This window comes from Phytophthora infestans, genomic scaffold (assembly GCF_000142945.1).
Source record: "Phytophthora infestans T30-4 supercont1.3 genomic scaffold, whole genome shotgun sequence".
Taxonomy (NCBI): domain Eukaryota; phylum Oomycota; class Peronosporomycetes; order Peronosporales; family Peronosporaceae; genus Phytophthora; species Phytophthora infestans.
The window spans coordinates 3,435,575-3,454,643 of NW_003303756.1; the positions used below are offsets into that span (position 1 = coordinate 3,435,575).

A 19,069-nucleotide genomic window follows, 5' to 3' on the forward strand; every position below is an offset into this window, starting at 1 on the left:
CGGTCTGCGCTGGCTGGTAGTTAATACAAGTCGGCTAGAAGCCGAGCGTAGCACGCTGGTTCCGGTACACCAGCTCTGCGTCTGCTGACCCGGGCGACAGTGCATTTGCGAGATGGTCTCCATTGCTTCCAACGGAGGAGACACTCCCTGGTGCGTTGCCTCCATCGATGGATCCACGGCCATACTGCATAAAGTAAGCGTGTGCGAGTTCCAGCATCATTACCCACTTGAGCATGTCGTCACGTGTCTTCGCAACCATCCGCGTCTGTTGTGTGGGTAAACAGATCACAAACTCGTTCGGCTTGCCTACTCCCTTGCCATGCAAGATCTCAAGAGACTTGTTCTTCAAAGGGATCGCACCACGAGGTTCACGATCACCCTCCCGCTTGTAGTATCGAAGATATCCATCAGGCTCAATATTGCACCATCGCTCACGAACGCCACGCAGCGACATTTTGCCGAATGTTCCCTTCTCGTTGGAGTGAGTTGGGTGTTTTCGGAGAATACCGTTCATTACCGGCAGTGTACCATCTCGAGGCATCTGGTTGGAATTGGAGTCATTAGACTGGGACATTGAGGCACTGCTACTGCTTCGGCGGCTGACGTTGGGGTCATTGCGCTCGGAGCCTCTTTGCACGCTCTCCGAAGGTCTTCGAGTTTGTGAAGCCCCACCAGCAGCCATTGACGCTCTGCTGCCACTTATCGAAGCGCGAATACCACCAAGCGACGCCCGAGAGCCACCGGTAGATCTACGGGGAACATCCTGCAGTGACGGTGGGCCAACAATAGACGGTCTCAGATACGTCGATTCCCTGTTGTTGACCGCCACATTGAGTGTCCCGTTGGTCAAAAGCTGGAATTGGTCTTGGACGACCTTCATTTCGTCCTTCAGCTGCAAGCGTCGCTTGCCCAACTCACTCTTACGCGTCTCATCCTTCTCACCTGCAGTCTTCGCGAGTTGAACTACGGTATCGTGCAGCTGCATTTGAAGCTTTGTTAGCTTGTGCTGTAGTCGGGTCGATTCAGACGCGCGCTCGTGTGGAGCCTCGTCAATATTTACAGTATCAATCGACGAATCCGAGCGTAGAAGCTTCACTTGTTTACCTTCATCAACATCAAAGAACACGTTCAGCTCGTTCTCCATTCGTCGCATTTCGTCAAGCGCCGCCTTCAGGTCATCCTTCAAGTCTGCTCGTCGGAGAGATAAATTGTCAGCCTGTTGCTGGTCACCGCTCTTTCCTGCGTTTGCTATTCCAGCCACAGTCTCCCGCAGATTCTTCTTCAGTAAGGCAATCTTGTTCTCCAAAAAGATCATTTGAGGCGGACGCTCGCCACTGATAAACGCATCTTCGCGCTTGACCGCCTCTGCTGCCACGTCCATTTGCTTCTTGAACTGGTTGATCTCCGATTCGACGAATGCCGATCGCTCTTCCTCTAGCTTGATCTCTTCTTCCAGATGATTGTGTTGCGCCTTAACCTTCTCAAGAAGACGCTCGCGTGCATCCTCGGCGCGAGTATCGATCGAGCCTCTATGAACCATGGAGCCCAAGAATCCCGGAGAGAAGAACTTGATCTCTTGCTGGCCAGTCGGATCCACGTCGAGATCTCCGTATACGTCCAGCTCCTGCTGCAACTCATCCAGCGTATCCTCAATTTTCACACGTGCCGCCTGCAGTTCGCCATTTTCGGCGATGATTTCAGTCACTTCCTTCTCCAACTTTGCTCTTCGCTGCGTCAGTTCCGCAGTCCGTAGCACTTCTGGTGACTCAATTTCTCCAGCCGTTTGCTTGTCCAACTGCTCGATCATTTCTTTGAGTGAGGCAGCCTCTTGGATCAGGTTTTCACGATCCTTCTCTAGATCTCCCTGGTGTTGCAGCTCAGCCTCCACTTGAGACTCCAGCACTCCGCTCTTCTTCTCCATTTCAAGTATCTTCAGACGCATATTGTGCTTCGTTGCCGCCCAAACCTGTTTATGAAGTTCAAACGATACCAAGATCTGGAAGTACTCGGAACGCAGCGAGTTCTGCATTACTCGAGCTGCACGAGCCTCTTTGACTTCTTCAGTCTCCTCATGTGGGGTCTCCTCTTCAACTCGACCCACGATACCTTTAGAGATATCAGCGAACTTGATACGGACAGGACGCACCATTCTAGCGAGCAGTTCCAGCACCTCTGAGTACGTGTATCCCGTCAAAGAAATGCCATTCATCATCGTCACTCGCATGTTCACTGCAAGACGCTTTTCTGGCTTGACACTCCAGTTATAAATCTCTGCAGGACTTGCCATTCCATTCGGTAATTTGTAGATCTCGGCGATGTGGACTTGAAGATCGGTAAATACTGTGCCAGGGATACCAGCGATTTGCTTCAGGTTGAGCCCCAGTCGACCTGGTCCAAATGTCACCTCGATCTCATGTACCCATTTGTAAATGACACCGGTCTTCATGGGAGGCCGCAGCCACTGGGTGTGCCCGTAAGGAGATACGTAGTATGTCTTGCCATCATTAGTTTTGCTCTGCCGAGTGGACCAGCCCTTTGGCAGGGCCAGAATCTCCCCAGACTCCAACACTTCAACGGATTCGCACGTGAGTTTGTTTCGAATCTTCTCCAGCACTGCTTCCAAGTTCGCATCAACGGGCGTGGGTTTAGCTGGCTCCTCCGGCACAGCCGTGATAGTCGCGTGTTCGCCTTCCTCAATCTTTACGCCGTTTTCTGCCTGCTCTTGTTCGGATTCTTTCGTGTCAGCTTCCAGTGTTACCGGATCGCGACTATTCTCAGTGTCGGCGTCTGCGGCAGCGACAAGTAAATTAGGCATCGCAGCGGGCGAAGCCAATTCCAACTCCTGGGGATACTGCAAAGCTCCTTCGGGCGCTGCCACCGTTCCGTCATCAATCAAGCTGCTTAACGCGACTCCATTAGCTTGTGCTTGGTCTTCAGTCATAGAATCTGTCGGCGCGTCAGCATCAATCGACAACGCAGATGTGTCCTGTTTATTGGAGTCTATGGGCGTCGAGTCTCCATCCGCAAGCGCAACAATTGCTGGAGTCACAATGGTCAACAAGGCTTCAAGCTTTTCCTCTGTGTCATCAATCGTGGCCGTGGCTGTCACTGCAGCTTCCTCCACCAAAGTATCCTGTTCCTCTTCATCTACATTATCTTCCGCAGTTTCATTGTCACTAACGGCATCTGGTGTAGATGCATCCTCAACTGTATCCTCCTCAACGTCTGGAGTTGGTAGATCTTCCTGTGTCTCTTCAGCCTCATCGGCCACATCACTCGATCCTTCCGTTGCATTCACCTCAGCAGCGGGGGCAAAATTGGCCTCAGATACTTCAGCTACTTGTTCCTCCTCGGGCGTAGATGGATACTCAACGTCGTTGGTGCTGCCTTCAGCAGCGTCAACCTGCTCTTCCGCTGCGCCGTTTTGCGCGGTAGTTTCAGCTACCGACTTACTATCGTCTGATACATCTGGAAAATGCGTCTTTATCTCCTCCGCAGATTTCGCAGTGACGTTGTCGCCCTCTGTCGGCTCTGCGGCCGAAGCAGCAGTAGTTTCATCCGTGTCGATTACAAATTCCTCGGGCTTTACAGGATCGGGCAATGGCGTGACCTGCACCTCGGCCTCTGCTGGTGCGTTCTGCTCCATGTGTCGATCTGTGTGCTCGCGCAGTCGTCTAGGCGCGTGGGGCGACTCAAAACTGATCTCCGGTTCCCCGCGCTGCCGATTTCTTGAAAAGCTCAACAGCTCCCCCCGTAAAAAAATCAAGAGTCACACTAAGTACGATTATTTGTGTGATGACGTCGCGAAAATGTGTCAGCTTCAACTGTCTGTATGACAAATTTAAGTGAGGACTAAGAAGCAGCAGCTCTGTGGAAGTGTTCATAGGGCCTGCCCTTTGTGGAACGTAGTAGCTGATTTTAAAGAGGCCGCTGAGCTCGGCAAGGCAAGGCGGTTAAAACTTCTATATGCGACACAAAAAGAGTTGAAGCCAGATGGAACCCTGATTACGTGTTGGACAAGCGAGTTGGCTTTCACGTCGCCTTCACTTCCACTGCTTGATCATTCCAGGCGACCACAACCAACGACGAGCTTAAACCTGCGGGGCTTCCACCATCAGGAAGCCCTCGCTACTCTCGCTGCCTTTGGACTGCAACTCGAACGCGTGACAGTTAGCGACGACCTTTTCGGGCGAGGACACGACGACATGACGTTGGGCAATGCGAGTCTCGCGAATGAACTCGCATAGCGAAATCTGAGCCGCGTCGTCGGCCAAGAACTTTCTCTTCGGGCTCTTAAGCACCATGATCTTCGTGTTTAGACGTCGATTCGCTTCGGCTGAGCATGTTTCACGATATTAGACACTGAGAATAAAAATGAAGAAAAAAGACAACGCACTTCGTGATCGCACGCCATAAAACTGGCAGACGCTGTGAATGATCAATCGGTGGAAAGCCGAGTCGAGCAGCGGCAGTATCAAACGCACGTCCTTCTCGTTCGCCTTCATCAGCTCAATCGGGTGCTTTAACATGCGGAACAGCGGCGTCGCAATTTCCAACTCTGAAGGTACTTCTCGCCACTATAGCACACAATCATTGAGCAAAGCTTAACGTTGCAGGAGATAACTCAGTGTACCTGGATGAAGTACAAGACGACATATTCCACTGCTTCAATAAACAGCGCAAACGAGCTGAATGACCGCAGCATCAATGTCCGCGCACGACGGTCAACACGGGTGAACATTTGCTCAGCATCTGCGCAGTTCCCAGCAACTTTAGTGTCATTTCATGCACAGCAGCAAGCATCACACTCACCATTCCATTCATCTGTGCGACGATTTCGTGGTGCATGCGGTCGATTGTTCACACGTGCACCTCCTCCTTTACGGAACTCGATCTGCAGGTCCTCGTTCTGAGGCTCGGCCAGCTTTTGAAAGTTCGATCTATAATGCACCCCGCATTTTAGTCAGATATTCCAGCAATACTGACAGAAAACACTGCGCCGGAGCGCACCTCCACTCGACGCTGATGTCCATGTGCTCCATCAAGTCTTCCAGCCGGGTGGACGCTGCCCGGTTGCCAAAATGGTGATCTGCAGTAGCACAATATTAGCCTTCGCACCATTGCACTCAAATCTTAGGACCCCCTCGTACCGTTGAACCAGCGCTGCTGCTTGCGTACGCCCACTGGCAGCTCATTGGGCTTAGACAGGTATCCCGCTGAGCGGATGGGGTGGATGTTGATAAGTCGTTTACTACGGGCCAGTGGCGACTCGTTGCCACGCTTCTGCGGTGTGCGCGCGCGGCTGGAGCCATTGCCGTTGCTACCGGAGCGCTCCACGCCCGCGATGAGATTCTTCTTGGCGGCGCCGTCGTCGGCAGAAGCTTCGGTGCGTAGCGGTGCGATAGGACCCTCGCCCCATGCCATCTCCAGCTCCAGCTCGCTACCGCAGAGCGAGCTGACTTCAGAGTCGCTCATGTCTGGCGCCTCGCTCGTTATCTTAATCACGTGCTCCGCCATGGGTGTAAAGTTCCTTGTCTTGTTGTTGAGCTTCCTGGAATGAGTTGAGTCGCCGGAAGAAGAAGCAGACCAACACTCAGAAGAAACTAATATCAACACTATAACGGATAAAGAGAATAACAAAATGCCTAAATGCCTTAAGTAAATCCTCACTGTGCATTCTGATTCTGCTTATACCTACTATAACGCGTGATGTCAAGCGCTTTTGTTTTACTTGTGACTAAAATAAAGCCGAGAGCATTTTAATTTTGTGTACATTCTAAATCTGACTTGTGTTGTGTATGAGTGCCGCCATCACTGACGACCAAAAGCGACTTGCTCACTCCAAGACGATTTGACCCCGACGTTGACGTCGAGCGCGTAGGCGCTGCCATTGGACAATTCAATCTCCTTGACCTCGACCAGCACCGGCACGCCCGCGGAGCCATGGCCATGGACCTCACGGCCGAAGATGACGATCTGCTGAGCTACTTTCTATCAGCTGATGTGGCGGCCGAACAAATGCCACAGACGCGTCCAGGAGTGACGGCGTCCGTCACCCCAACAGCCGAGCAGTTCACGTTGGGCCAAACCGTCCCTTTAGCGCCCGAGCGGACGTTTGGTGGTGAACTTACTCCAAGCGCGCCGCCAGCCACCAGTACTCCAACCACTCCCTCCTTTCAACAACCGTCAGGAAGCTTCACAGAGAGCTCAATGATGCGGCCGACTGCAAATGACGACGACTCGTCGTCAAACGCTGGGACGCTGGACACTGACGAGAAGCGGCAGCGACGCCTGGCCAGAAATCGCGAGTCGGCTCGCCAGAGTCGTCGACGCAAGAAGCAGTACCTGGAGCTACTGGAGGAGAAGGTATAGGCAGATTGACGCTAGGAGGAAAGTTTATTAGACTGACGAATCTATTGATGCAATGAAGGTGTCTCAATTGACGGAGAGCATCGATACGACCCGCGCCGCGCACTTGGAGAGCGCGAATGAGGCGCTGAACCAAGTTCGCTCAGACATTCTGAATAGCCTTGCAGAGGACAGGAAGAACGGTGGCACCGAGGAGGTATAAAACCCTTTAGTTCGGTTCTTTCCACGATGTTGCTGGTATTGACGTGTTTTTTTTCGTGTGTTCAGTCGGTGCAGGAGAAAATTCGACAGGGTATTATGCTAGTTCAGGAGCGGTTTGGACCGAACAGTGTGGTGCGTAGGTGGCTGTGTATGGCGAGCTGTTGTATGTTGCTTATTTTCATAATAATCTGTGATAGGAACGGCTGGCGGTGAAGGACTACAACTTCCGTCAACTCGACAACCTACTGCTGCCACCATACTGCCGATTCTTGCTGTGGCTTAGTATTCAGGACGAGTCATTCTTCGACGAGCCTAATGGGATGGGGGCGAAGAATGCTGGGGAGGCTCCAGAGAAGAAAAAAGTTCCCAATGTGGTAAAAAAAGATACGCTGTGGTCGACTCTGACAAACGACCTTGCCCTTACTTATGAGCAGGATGAAAAACTGAAGTCGCTCTACAAGTAAGTAATATACCGTAGCGATATCATTGGCAACTGTTCTGATGGGTGCTTCGTTGCAGATCGGGCGACTCAAAGAGCAGCAAGTCGGAACGCCGACGGGTGGCGATGGCTGTGGTAGGTTGCCGACTGGAGCTGCTGATAACTGTACTCTTGAAGCTCATGGTACATTGTTTATCGACAGACATATTTAAGCAAACTGAAAAGAAGCCTCGAACAACGCTCGGAAGCGGTCCAGCGACAGACAGAAATGCTTCACTCCATTCTGACCCCAGAGCAGTCGCTCATATATCTGCGTTGGGTTGACGCCAACCAAGACCGATTGCCAAATTTTGTGGACAAGACGCTGACAGTGCCGAACACAGGTGCTTCCGACGCGGTGCGCGCTATCTTGAACAAGAACGACCGCGATCTTACGGTGGAAGATGTGACTGCGCTTCTTGGAGAGTTGTAGAGCGGCAGATTCAATTTCTCGCTTTTTTTGTACCGTGCCTCGCTGCCTGCAACCTGCCGAGGTGGCCAGCCACTTGTCATTTTAATTGGGTTTATGGCATCGGGTCGATGTGCACGTTGCACCAGGCTAACACGACAAATTGTCAATCCTCGTAATTTGTGAACGTCCACTTTCTATTGGTTTGATACATACGCAGATAACCGTAGTTCCATTCATCAAGCTTCTCACTTTTCGTGATAAATGGCTCAATCCACCCCACCAGTGATTCTTGTTGGCAAGAATCCGATCCATCTCAAGCACGGTGTGGACATGACACCCGTTACGCGGCTTCGTACTGAGGATGGTGTATATCAATCTGTCGGCGTTGAGTATTACTCTCAAGGTGCCACGGAAGAAAACGACTTCTCCAAGCAAGGCAACAGATAGACGGTGCTCCGGGAATGACATGCACGAACAAGTCGCGGCTTGGAAGGGAGGGGGGTCTTCGGTTCAGATTTGGTACATTGTCGTGTGTGAAGTCGTAGCGACTATTCTAACGCATTAGGCTCATAGCCTAATCCGTTTCGACCATCGTTTTCAGCATGAATGCGGTCAGAAGGCAGTAGGGATCACGTCACGCCCCATACTTTGGAAGGAGACGAGATCCAGACTGCAACGAAAAATGCCTTGGCGTCAGGGGTTTAGGATATTGAGCTCTGCACTGCCAACCATTTCTTTTGTTGGAAGCAGACAGACAAGCTATCTGCATATTTGGGAAAGCTATTCAAATTTATGAAATTGATGTCAAACGTCGTGAAAACGTTTGCATCTGATTTCAGGTGCGGAAGTGTTTCGCACGATACGCAAGCATGAAGGTGGTGGTTGGTCTGACTTCAGTTCTGCTGGCTGCCTTGGCCGCTGCTGCAGGAATTGTGGCGGAGAGGAGGCGTCAAAACGAGCTCAAGGTGTGCGGCTGCGGCGACGGCGAGTGCTGCAACTCGGTGCGACCCTCGGAACGACGTTACCAACTTCCGCACGCGCACGTGGAGCACTGGGATACACGCAACGGAGAGTGTGACTCGAGCTGGGCCAAGCTTGCTCCGGGTGGAGCAGCAGATATGCAGAGTGACAAGCCGCGAACCAGTTTTGGCACGCTAATCCTGTTGCGCCACGGCCAGAGCGTGTGGAACCGCAAGCCTGACCGCCCCACGGACTTGTGGCGCTACGCCGGATCGATCGATATCCCCTTGAGGTGAGACGGTTTAGCTTTAGCTCGTGAGCTGACTGTTGTGGTTATAAAGCTAACGTTGATTGTTCAGTGAGGTTGGCATGCAGGAGGCGTATGAGGCGGGGAAGAGGCTGGAGTACGTGCCGATCGACGTGGTGTTCTGCTCGCAGATGGATCGTGCACGCACGACAATGTCGCTGGCATTGAGTGTGCACTCCAGTAAGAAAACCCCGGTTGTGGAACATAGCTCGCCACTTGAAAAGCCATCCTTTGAAGGAGTCAATGACAAGAACCCTTACGACTTCGTACGTGGCAACTGTGTCGTTGTTTGTTCAGCGTTGAGATGATGACTGATTTGCGTCTGGTGGTTTAGATCATCCCGGTGTATGTGTCGCCTACACTAAATGAGCGCAATTTCGGTGATCTTCAGGTCTGATCGTGTTTGCTACCATACCTGCTTCGACTACGAATCTAACTCTTTTTTCTGAGCTATTAGGGTGTGCCAAGCACGAAACACACCGTCATGTTTAACAGAGAACACGTAAAGAAGATACGAAACGACTACTACACGCGGTTTCCAGGTGAAAATGGCGAAAGCTGTGAGGATATCCACAACCGAACCATTCCATTTTTCGAAGCGTTCATCTTGCCGCATCTTGCTGCGGGGCACAACGTGTTGGTGTCTTCGCACGGTTTTGTTATCCGGACACTCATTAAGTACCTGGATGGCATGGATGCAAACGAGTTCAGCGAGCAGATGAAGTTGGAAAAGACAGCGCCAGATAAATGTTCGCTCCTTGCTCCGACTGGTATGTGATCTCGTTGCCAATGCACATGTTATCCACGCTCCATGATGCCTAATTCTGTGTGTACTGCTACCCAGGCGTTCCACTCATGTACATATACGAGAAGGGGAGGTTCACAAAGCTCGCACAGACACGCCGTGACCGTGCGGAGAGCTTAAGTCGAAGCATTGCGCCGTATTAGAGAGATTAAAGTGCAGCTGATTTGTTTTACCGGGATGGTGTCGACAGGTTGATGCTCGCAAGAGAGACACTATACTCATTGACCACATTTTGCATAACGGTGCTGTTCGAAATATTCACCGGCGCCATGAAGGATCAAGGTCGAGTTGCTTCTTTGCATTGGTGCGTGCGCTCTTCTTCCGACTCCGTTTCTAAGCTCCTATCTTCTGGCAATGGTGGGGTATAACTGCACCTTGGGCAAGCAAGGGGGTTTATGCTTCTCCAGCAGCTTCCTTCAAGCGCTTCGCCAACTCCGCCTTCAAGCCCTTGATGGGCAGACCTAGTTTCTTCAATTCTTCGCGCAAGATACTCACAGTCATCTGTTCAATTGGCTTCGGCGGCGTGTACGATACTGTTGTTTGCTCCTCTTCTGCATCTTCCATTTCCACATCAGCTGGAGGTGCATCTTGTTTCGGTTCTGGAGTTTCTTCCATCGGCTCGGCCTGTACAGTCGCCTTTGGTGATTCAGACTTGACTGGAGCCGCCTTCTGTGGTGCCTTCGTCTCGACTGGAGCCGCCTTCTGTGGTGCCACCGACTCGACTGGAGCCTCCTTCTTCGGCGAAAACGAAGCACGCGGTGGCGGCGGCGGTGGAGGAACCACGCTTGCTGTCGAAGCCACCTGTTGCTGTGTGATCGAAACCTTCTTCATGGCATGCGTTGAGTCCGCTACGCTTTCACCGTGTGCCTCTTTCATGGCCCTTTGCCCAACAGCCGAGTTGAAAAACGTATTGGCAGCCTCACGATCCTGCCTCAAACACAACAGTCCAAGAGAATACCCGATTAGAAAAATCGAGACACAGCAAATTAACGGCAGACTTACGCGTGGACGGATGCGCTGGAAGTCGAGGACGTGCAGCTGTGGCAGCTTGTAGATGACGTACTCACGGTAATACTTGCGTTTGGTCACAGGGTTCCCACTTAGCGTGAGCGTGTCTAATTTGGTGAAGCACGTGAGGCGGTCGACCTCTGAGAATTGAGCGATGCGGTTGCCTGTGAGCATGAGGAATTCCATGTTGGGAATAGCCTCCGCCAGGTTCTCCTGGATCTTGGACACCTGATTGTTGTGAAGTAGCAACATACGGAGGCGGCGCAGACGCGGGAAATTCTCAAGCTTCTTTATCTCATTGTCCGAGAAATCGATGCAGTCGAATCCGTCCTGTGTGACGCCCAAGTTCTCAATCGCGGGCGCCTTGTAACCTGCAACCGCGTCAGTAACCGATGCACCACAAGCGGATAAGCACGAGGGGAAGTACCTCGGAGGTTCAGCTCGCGCTCGCGAAGCGGATTGATGGACACCTGCGCACGCAGAATCACGTCCGACGTCAGCCTCATGATCTCTTGGTTGGTGCGCCCAAGTGGTTAAAACTATAAGAGGGTAAAGCATTTTAACCAATAGACACTCAGTCAGTTTTCATTTCGAATATAGGAAAATTTCAAAAACGTAAAAACAATTAACAGTACTACATTGTACTACTACAGTAGTACATGTACTATCAGTTTCAACCATGTTTCAAAAAATAATACTGATTCATGCGTAGTAGTAGTGATACAGAAATTGAATTTGAAAACACTACAGTAATACACATTTTTCAAATTTTTCAGTCAAAACGATTTACTATTGTTAAAAATTGGGTTATACGTTCTAAAACGTCGATAAATTCTTGCTCGAGGGTCCTCAGCTTCTTCACTAAGCTTAGGACACTCGAGTCGAGCCTCGACCACGAGCACTTCGGGGCATGACACCGAGCTCGATATCGTCATAGGAGTCGTCTGTGATGGGCTCCTTGGGTCTAGACAGTGAAAGAGTAAGGCTGCGAATGCTACTGGGCTTCTTGGCCTTGGAACTGGGCGTGTCGTCGACTTCAGACTCGATCATATCGGCGTCATCCGTGCTGATTGCGACCTCTCCCGACGAGTCAGCAGCTCCGTTCGCTTGTCGATGTTCGCGTCTGATTCGGATCATCTCAGGTGTGTGCACGAAGAAGAAGACACCGACGCAGAACACCGCGATGAGGTGGGCACTAATTAGATTAGGGAAGAAACAAGTGTCGTGATTGCGGTCCGATGGGTAAGCGTACGCCCAGAGGTCGTACATGACGAAGATCGGCAACGCTGTTCGGGAGATGGCCCATATGATGTACGTTGAGTAGATGGAGCGCATGTAGTTCTTCCTGTCCTGCCTGTCCCGGGCATCCATGAAACCTCGTGCATTAAGCGGCAGCGTCGCAAGCTCAACCAACAGAAACAGCAGTAGCCCGAATTGACATGCAGCACAACATGATATGAAATTGTTGATGAAGTATGGGACTCTGTAAAGCAAAGTGAGAGCTGTTAGCTGAATACCTCTTTACTGTAAAGTATCCAGTACGTACACAGCGACGATGTGGTGGATGATAAAGACCCATTGCATCGGTACCGGCCAAATAATAATAATGATCAGGTCGCACAAGAAATATCCAATCGCTGTGAGACAGCAAGGGAAACCCACGAACAAGTTAGTAAACCATATTCCACGGTCAACCCACATCACGTTGTCGCACCAATCGAAAAGATGAAGCTCGCTGCCCGAAGAGACGACATGGGCAGGAACTCGTTCGACCAGCTGATATCCGCCAGTGCGTACGCGACGCCAATGACCACCAGAATTGCGTGGATTGTCGAATTTACTCTGTCATGGACGACGACAAAAAAAATCAAGTTCGCGTGAGAATCCTTCTGCGCTGTCTTCACGCGGTACGAGTCACGACTCACCTGGAACACCAGTCGGCCTTTTGTGCTGAGGTGAAGGCCGAGAACTCGGGTATACGGCGATTGGACAGATACCAAGACAGCCCGAAGTTGGCCCAGAACAGCGAGAACGCAATGCCCGCGACTAGCGCATTCTCACCGAGACGTACGCTGCGCTCCTCCTCCAGCAGCTCGTCGCCGCCGTCGTACCATCCCATGCTACTGCTGCCAATTTGGAGAAATTTGGCAAACGACGCAGAAGCAAAGATGGAAGATGATGGCAAATGTGTCGGCCGTGCCGCACTGTGTCGCCGGAGAACAAACTTGTCTCTAGTATTACGCCCTCAAAGGAGATGGGACATGCAACGATGCAGCGAATCAATTCGCCTAGCTGGATATTACTGCCTTTCATTGGCCAATAAACGGAGCACTAAGTGCGCATGAACCTAAAACGGCCCGTCTCTAGGCGTCGTCATCACGATACATGTACAGTTATTTCTGCATCTGAGTGTAAAAGTGATTCACTTCATAGTCAAAATGTCCAAAAATAAGATTACTTAATCGGGGCGCTAATTCAGAGGGTCACTCCAAGGCGCGTAAGCAAATCATCATCGTCGTCTTTGCGGTCGTCCTGCACGGCTGAGTTGCTCGCATCGCCGTTGGCCCCTGCGGGCCACTGGAAGCCGCCTTCGCCCGTGGCTGTTGTCGCGGCAGCCCAGCCTCCGTCCGTCCTCGGACATGTATCTGACTTCATGTCGGGCCACAACGCCTCAACGGGCGGTTCCTCAAGCTTGCTAGTGTGTTCCGCCGGTACAGCAGCTTTGGCCACCCAGCCGGAGGCCGCGGGCGTTAAGCCGGGCGGCGGACGCAGCGTCACTCGTGATGCCGCTGGAAGGGGCTGAAAGCCGGGCGGCACGCTAGACGATGGCGCTGGCGAAATCGAAGCCAGCAAGCTACTGCTATGCGATAGTGCTGACATGCTGCCTCGACGCGGCCGCTGCGGCTGCTTCTTGCTACCGCGAGACGCTTGAGTTGATGCCCGTGGATAACGCTGGACATGGGATTGAGAGTAGGAAACCGATGTTTCATCGCATGACGAGCGTCGCCGAATTACTGTGTAGCCGGCGGCGTCCGCTTCCTCCTTCACGGGGCCTGGAAATGAATTAGCGCCTCTGCTATTGGCCCGTTGCTTGGCGTGTCGATACTTGGTGCCGAACTGGGCTGGGCGCCCGCTGTGCCGTTTGATCACGTATCCGCCGGGCTCTTCCTTCACTTGCCCGGAGCTTTCGAGTGCTTCACGCATAGAGCTGAATAGCGGGCGTCGATGTGGCGGAGCCTGCAGACAAGAAGGTGATTCGAGGCTGGACGGCGGCGTCGGCGGGATTGAGAGCAAATCGGGAGTCTCGTGGACGGCTGTCGTGGCAACGCGGGTGTCGTCATCCTTCAGGAGCAAAGCGGTAAGCTGCTCCGAGACGATGGCAACGCCGTTGTCTGATGATGGTGTGCCTGGTGCGGGATCTGCCATCGTTGCCGTGTCAAATTCCAGACTGAGCAGCGAGAAGAACGGGAGTCGCTCCAACCGTTTGATACCTTTCTCACACGTGCGAACCGGCGAGAATTGGAGCAAACAAGAAAGGGCGTCTAACAAGGAACCTAACAGTGGCATCCACAGCACTCAACCATCTCCGACACAGCACTACATAACAGTTTGCTCTCCATTAGGGATGTAAACGCATGGGTCAGCGCGAAGCGACGCTCGAAATTGTTGTCGCAGTTAGACTTTAATTTTGCTGACGCGAGCGAGTGAGCGGGCACCTTGGGACGAGTGGACTCATGTCGACACCGGCACCTGCGTCTAGCGAGAAGGACCGCCGTGACGGTGTTGTCTCGGATTGGCTGCGAGAGCGTGTGGATCTGTGCGTGTACGTGGAGAAACTAGACTACCACCGGAACCAAGACCCGAGGTTTGTTTGCGATTCATACCGGAAGATCAAGTTTGTGAGAGATAAACAACGGCGTTTGGGGGGTAATCAGCAGCAGCAGGATAACAAAGATGACTCGCTCGAGGGTGCGCATGAGAGCCCAACTGTTCAACCATCTTTGGCTGTTGATGTAAAGTCTAATGACGAGCCTGAGGATATACCTGACACCCCCGTCGAAGACAGCAAGGAGCCGCTTGATATTCTGGTGGGCGATATGCTGCGAGGATACAATGTCTCTGTAACTTGCCGAGGTGCCCTGTCTGCTTACGGATCGGATCCCTTTGAAGCGATTTCGGTGCCTTGCATCCGCGAAGGCAACTCTCTCACGCTGTGCTCCTTGCCCGACATTGGGGACCAGCTTGTCCTGTTTGGAGGTCGTGTACTTCGGGACATCTCGATCTTGCTTCCCCGTGCGGTTCGAATGAAATCTATGCAGCTCGAACGAACGCGATACACGTACTCGAACAGTGTTTACAGCTTCAACATAGGTTCGAGCACATGGACGCGTCGGGAATGCTCTGGACGAGAACCTCGCGAGCGCAGCGATCACTCCGCGCTGTTCTTGGCTCCTCAACATCTTTTGGTTTTCGGTGGTCGCGGTCGCAATGGCCAGGTGTTTCGAGACTTTTTTGCCCTCTCTCTAGAGTTATGGCATTGGACACAGCTTGACACTTCAGCAACGCCATACGAACGCTACTGGCACGGATGGAGCATTGCATTTGATACAGAGCAGCCATGGCAACAAGAGCCGAGTATCTTTTTCTTTGGCGGTAAATCCGACACGCTCGTGTACAGCGATTTGCATCAACTGCAGACCGCGCGCTTGAAGCGCTTGCTTGTGGACGAGGAAAAGTCTGGGCGTAACCACATCTGCGGTGACGATGATGAAGCTGCATCAAAACGACGGTTGGAACGGCAAGTGAGTCATGCTGCTCGAGTACTGGTGAAGGAGCATGAACGCCAGCGACCGCCAGCTTGGTTTGTACCGAAAACTGTAGGAAAACCTCCGTCTGCTCGCTTTGGCATGCAGGTGGTTGCTCTAGAAAACGAGCAGCTCGCGGTGGTTGGCGGGTGGCGCATCCGAAAAAGCAGGTCAGACAAGCCCAAGAAGAGCCGCTCCCTGGATGTGTACATCCTTGACTTAACGACTCTGGTGTGGTCGACGCCGAGACTCTCAACGCTCGTGTGTGCACAGCCGTACGAGCCGAGCGAGCGTCTGTTGTTCGAGTGTTTCTATGCGCACCACACGCTCGTCATCTTCGGTGGACACACGTACGCTTCCAACGGTGAGACTGAGTCGTTCAGCCCCTGCGAGGATGCATCTTCGATGCTGTACAAGCTGGACGTCAGTCGCATGATTTGGCGCAGGCAGAAATGTCCCGTGGCAATCGATAATGCTGCTGAGAATGCCGTCACACTGCCTCTAGCGCACTCACACCGCAGCAACAACTTGGTGCTTAACGACGGCCGAGCGTTCACATGCTCGTCGGAAGCCGATACCCTGCAGCTTCAACTTACAGTCTTCGACATCGGAGCGCCGAGACGGAGCAGTTGATGCGTCCATGCTTTCCGCCGATCTTGCACAGTCACTTGTGGTTGCAGTGTCCCTGCTATTTCTACCAATCAGGCTGTTGCGCAAACAGTTTAGGCGTTTTGACCAATCAAAGAAGGTTCTAATTCTTACAAAATCCTAGTCAAATCCGCCGTAACCGTTTGCGCAGTCACTAAGGAGCATAAACTGTACTGCATCAACCTGGTGTGGTGGAGGTCAGATCCCGATTAGCGTAGCCCTCTGCAGACCACCATGTTGAGAGCCCGCCAGCTTACGCGCGCGCTGCGCACCACCGCCAAGCAGCAGCAGATCCGTCGGTCCTTCTCGTCGGCTGCTCGTGGACTGCAGACGCCCGCGGTGGCCGCTATCGATAACTCGCGTGAACTGTCCACGACTAAGGTGCAGGAGGAGCACAAGCGCGCGGAGCCCAAGAGCACGGACAAGTTCATCGGCAAGACTGGCGCCGAGATCTTCCACGAGACGCTGGCTGAGATGGATGTCGATTGCGTGTTTGGCTACCCTGGTGGTGCTATCCTCCCGGTGTTCGATGCTATTCACGAGAGCAAGCACTTCGACTTCATCTTGACGAGACACGAGCAGGGCGCCGGCCACATGGCTCAGGGTTACGCCCGTGCTACTGGCAAGCCCGGTGTCGTTCTGGTGACTTCAGGACCTGGAGCCACCAACACTGTCACGCCGCTGCAGGACGCGCTTATGGACGGTACCCCCATCGTGGTCTTTAGTGGCCAAGTGGCCACCCAGGTGCTGGGCACGGACGCCTTCCAGGAGGCAGACGTGCTGGGAATCACCCGCCCATGTACCAAATGGAACGTGCAGGTGCGCGACGTGCGCGACCTTGCACGTAACGTCCGCGAGGCCTTCCACATTGCCACGACCGGCCGCCCTGGCCCCGTGTTGGTGGATCTGCCGAAGGATATCACGGCCGGATTATGCAAGAGCCCCGTGTACACTGAGCCCCAACTGCTGGGCTACTACGGCGAGAAGAAGATCGAGGGTAACCGCGTGAACCAGGACGCCAACCTGGCTGCCGCTATCAAGATGATTAACAAAGCCAAGAAGCCGCTGATCTTCGCCGGTGCAGGCGTCCAGCACGCTAGCGAAGAGCTCCGTTCTCTTGCACGCCAAGCCAACATCCCCGTGACCACGTCGCTGCAGGGTATGGGTGCCTTTGACGAGCGTGACCCGCTCAGTCTGCACATGTTGGGCATGCACGGATCGGTGTACGCCAACAAGGCCATGCAGGACGCTGACTGCATCATCACACTCGGCGCACGCTTCGATGACCGTGTGACGGGACGTGTACCGGACTTTGCACGCGAGGCACGTCGTGCTTCCGCTGAGGGCCGTGGTGGCATCATCCACTTCGAGATCACGGGCAAGCAGGTGGGCAAGATCGTGCCTGCCGATGTCTCTGTGCTCGGCGACACCAAGTACAACTTGCAGCAGATTCTGCCCAAGATTGAGAGCAAGCCACGCACTGAATGGCACAAGAAGCTTCAGGGCTGGAAGGCAAGGTATCCGTTTCGTTACCGGTCGCCTGCTCCCGGCGCTCCGATGAAGGCGCAGCGTGTTATTGAGGAGCTGTACAAACAGACCAAGGGCCGTGACGACGTGTTGATTACCACGGGTGTGGGTCAGCATCAGATGTGGGCCGCTCAGTTCTACCGGTGGTCACGTCCGAACTCGATGATTACTTCTGGTGGTCTGGGTACCATGGGCTTCGGTCTCCCGGCTGCCATCGGTGCCAAGGCAGCTAAACCCGACAATATTGTGATTGATATTGACGGCGATGCCAGTTTCTCCATGACGCTGGCCGAGATGGCGACCGCTGCCGAGTTCAACATCGGCGTGAAGGTTCTGCTACTGAACAACAACTTCCAGGGCATGGTCAAGCAGTGGCAGGACCTGTTCTATGAGGAGCGATACTCGGGCACCAAGATGAATAACCCGGACTTCGTCAAGTTCGCCGAGGCGATGAACTGCGAGGGATTCCGCTGTTCAAAGGAAGACACGCTCGAGGAGGACATGGCCCGGTTCCTTGCTGCTGAGGGCCCCATCTTAGGTGAGTTTATGGTCGAGAAGAACGAGCACTGCTACCCCATGGTCGGAGCAGGGCGTTCGCTGGACGAAATGATTATCGGCGACTTCGACGACTGCCCGGGTACTACCTCGGTCTAGATACAATCATCGAACTAGAGCAAGCAAGTTGCAACACATAAGAATCACACTGAGCTTGACGAACGTAAAGCTTTGGCAAATGCACATGTTTAGTTAGATCAACATGTTCTACAGCGCAGTTTATAGTCCTCAGCTTAGTTTTCGAGCATAGGCACCAGCTCGCTCTTTGTGTGCAGCGTCAAGACATCGTCGCAGCCGCCAATGTGCTTGCCATTGATGAAGACGTTGGGCACGGTGCGCTGGCCTGTGATGTCCAGCAGCAGCGACTGGATATCGGCACCGTCATCACGCGTGTCCAGCTCCACCACCTCGTACTTGGCGTCCAGCACATCCAACGTTCCCTTGACGCGCGCACAGTAAGGGCAGTGGGTCTTGGAGAACACGAGCACCTTCTCCTTTGAGATGGCGTCCTGTACGGGATACGCACACCAATTATTGCACAAAAATTAGTGGTGTTTAGTTTTCTCATACATATTGATGCGCACCGTGATCGAAGCCTTAGACGCTTCGACGTGGAGCGCACGTGCTCCAGCAAGTGAGAAGCGCGGGGTGCGGGCAGCGACAGCCAAGATGCGATGGACGAACATGACAGATCGAATTGTGAAATGAGCGGTTCAGATACTGAGTGCAAGTGGAATCAGATCTGCTTCCAAGTAGCGTAATTAGCAATTTATAATATTCAGGTCCTCGAAGTAGAATTTACAGTCACACTTTTTTAAGTATTAAAATATTAAAAGAACTGGCTGCTAATCCAGTAATGGTTTGTGCGAATACAGCTAAAGGTATTTCATGCATTCTAATACAGATGAGCCCTTCGGTAGTCATAGCATCGGAAACAGGGGTTAATGGTAACCAAGAGTTAGTGGTAACTCCAAAATCGGTGAAATTAATATTG

At 52.8% G+C, this 19,069-nt stretch overlaps 11 protein-coding genes across 11 annotated transcripts; 5 read left to right on the forward strand and 6 right to left on the reverse strand.

The window, feature by feature from the left end:
* Positions 1-34: 34 nt before the first annotated feature.
* On the reverse strand, positions 35-3,646 carry PITG_02731 (uncharacterized protein; the record flags this gene model as incomplete). Its single annotated transcript, XM_002907582.1, has 1 exon — positions 35-3,646. One exon carries the CDS (start codon positions 3,644-3,646, stop codon positions 35-37), a length of 3,612 nt encoding a protein of 1,203 aa, XP_002907628.1.
* A 347-nt stretch (positions 3,647-3,993) lies between these two features.
* Positions 3,994-5,549, reverse strand: PITG_02732 (uncharacterized protein; the record flags this gene model as incomplete). The annotated part of the gene is made up of 6 exons (XM_002907583.1): positions 3,994-4,336; positions 4,397-4,577; positions 4,634-4,752; positions 4,813-4,940; positions 5,011-5,089; positions 5,151-5,549. 6 exons carry the CDS (start codon positions 5,515-5,517, stop codon positions 4,092-4,094), a joined length of 1,119 nt encoding a protein of 372 aa, XP_002907629.1.
* A 364-nt stretch (positions 5,550-5,913) lies between these two features.
* PITG_02733 (uncharacterized protein) lies at positions 5,914-7,644 on the forward strand (the record flags this gene model as incomplete). Its single annotated transcript, XM_002907584.1, has 6 exons — positions 5,914-6,366; positions 6,431-6,565; positions 6,637-6,702; positions 6,768-7,030; positions 7,090-7,144; positions 7,212-7,644. The coding sequence occupies 6 exons, from the start codon at positions 5,950-5,952 to the stop codon at positions 7,479-7,481; spliced, it is 1,206 nt and encodes a 401-aa protein (XP_002907630.1).
* Positions 7,645-8,329: 685 nt separating this feature from the next.
* PITG_02734 (uncharacterized protein) lies at positions 8,330-8,716 on the forward strand (the record flags this gene model as incomplete). The annotated part of the gene is made up of 1 exon (XM_002907585.1): positions 8,330-8,716. One exon carries the CDS (start codon positions 8,330-8,332, stop codon positions 8,714-8,716), a length of 387 nt encoding a protein of 128 aa, XP_002907631.1.
* A 73-nt stretch (positions 8,717-8,789) lies between these two features.
* On the forward strand, positions 8,790-10,459 carry PITG_02735 (2,3-bisphosphoglycerate-dependent phosphoglycerate mutase, putative; the record flags this gene model as incomplete). Its single annotated transcript, XM_002907586.1, has 4 exons — positions 8,790-8,993; positions 9,062-9,118; positions 9,185-9,497; positions 9,572-10,459. The coding sequence occupies 4 exons, from the start codon at positions 8,790-8,792 to the stop codon at positions 9,673-9,675; spliced, it is 678 nt and encodes a 225-aa protein (XP_002907632.1).
* On the reverse strand, positions 9,672-11,046 carry PITG_02736 (U2 small nuclear ribonucleoprotein A', putative; the record flags this gene model as incomplete). Its single annotated transcript, XM_002907587.1, has 3 exons — positions 9,672-10,459; positions 10,535-10,911; positions 10,968-11,046. The coding sequence occupies 3 exons, from the start codon at positions 11,044-11,046 to the stop codon at positions 9,926-9,928; spliced, it is 990 nt and encodes a 329-aa protein (XP_002907633.1).
* A 361-nt stretch (positions 11,047-11,407) lies between these two features.
* PITG_02737 (uncharacterized protein) lies at positions 11,408-12,687 on the reverse strand (the record flags this gene model as incomplete). The annotated part of the gene is made up of 4 exons (XM_002907588.1): positions 11,408-12,023; positions 12,087-12,177; positions 12,255-12,382; positions 12,466-12,687. The coding sequence occupies 4 exons, from the start codon at positions 12,657-12,659 to the stop codon at positions 11,408-11,410; spliced, it is 1,029 nt and encodes a 342-aa protein (XP_002907634.1).
* Positions 12,688-13,015: 328 nt separating this feature from the next.
* Positions 13,016-13,744, reverse strand: PITG_02738 (uncharacterized protein; the record flags this gene model as incomplete). The annotated part of the gene is made up of 4 exons (XM_002907589.1): positions 13,016-13,088; positions 13,206-13,450; positions 13,520-13,582; positions 13,691-13,744. 4 exons carry the CDS (start codon positions 13,742-13,744, stop codon positions 13,016-13,018), a joined length of 435 nt encoding a protein of 144 aa, XP_002907635.1.
* Positions 13,745-14,248: 504 nt separating this feature from the next.
* Positions 14,249-15,978, forward strand: PITG_02739 (uncharacterized protein; the record flags this gene model as incomplete). Its single annotated transcript, XM_002907590.1, has 1 exon — positions 14,249-15,978. One exon carries the CDS (start codon positions 14,275-14,277, stop codon positions 15,976-15,978), a length of 1,704 nt encoding a protein of 567 aa, XP_002907636.1.
* Positions 15,979-16,227: 249 nt separating this feature from the next.
* Positions 16,228-18,174, forward strand: PITG_02740 (acetolactate synthase, mitochondrial precursor; the record flags this gene model as incomplete). The annotated part of the gene is made up of 1 exon (XM_002907591.1): positions 16,228-18,174. The coding sequence occupies one exon, from the start codon at positions 16,228-16,230 to the stop codon at positions 18,172-18,174; it is 1,947 nt and encodes a 648-aa protein (XP_002907637.1).
* Positions 18,175-18,239: 65 nt separating this feature from the next.
* Positions 18,240-18,766, reverse strand: PITG_02741 (glutaredoxin; the record flags this gene model as incomplete). Its single annotated transcript, XM_002907592.1, has 2 exons — positions 18,240-18,584; positions 18,660-18,766. 2 exons carry the CDS (start codon positions 18,759-18,761, stop codon positions 18,309-18,311), a joined length of 378 nt encoding a protein of 125 aa, XP_002907638.1.
* Positions 18,767-19,069: the final 303 nt, after the last annotated feature.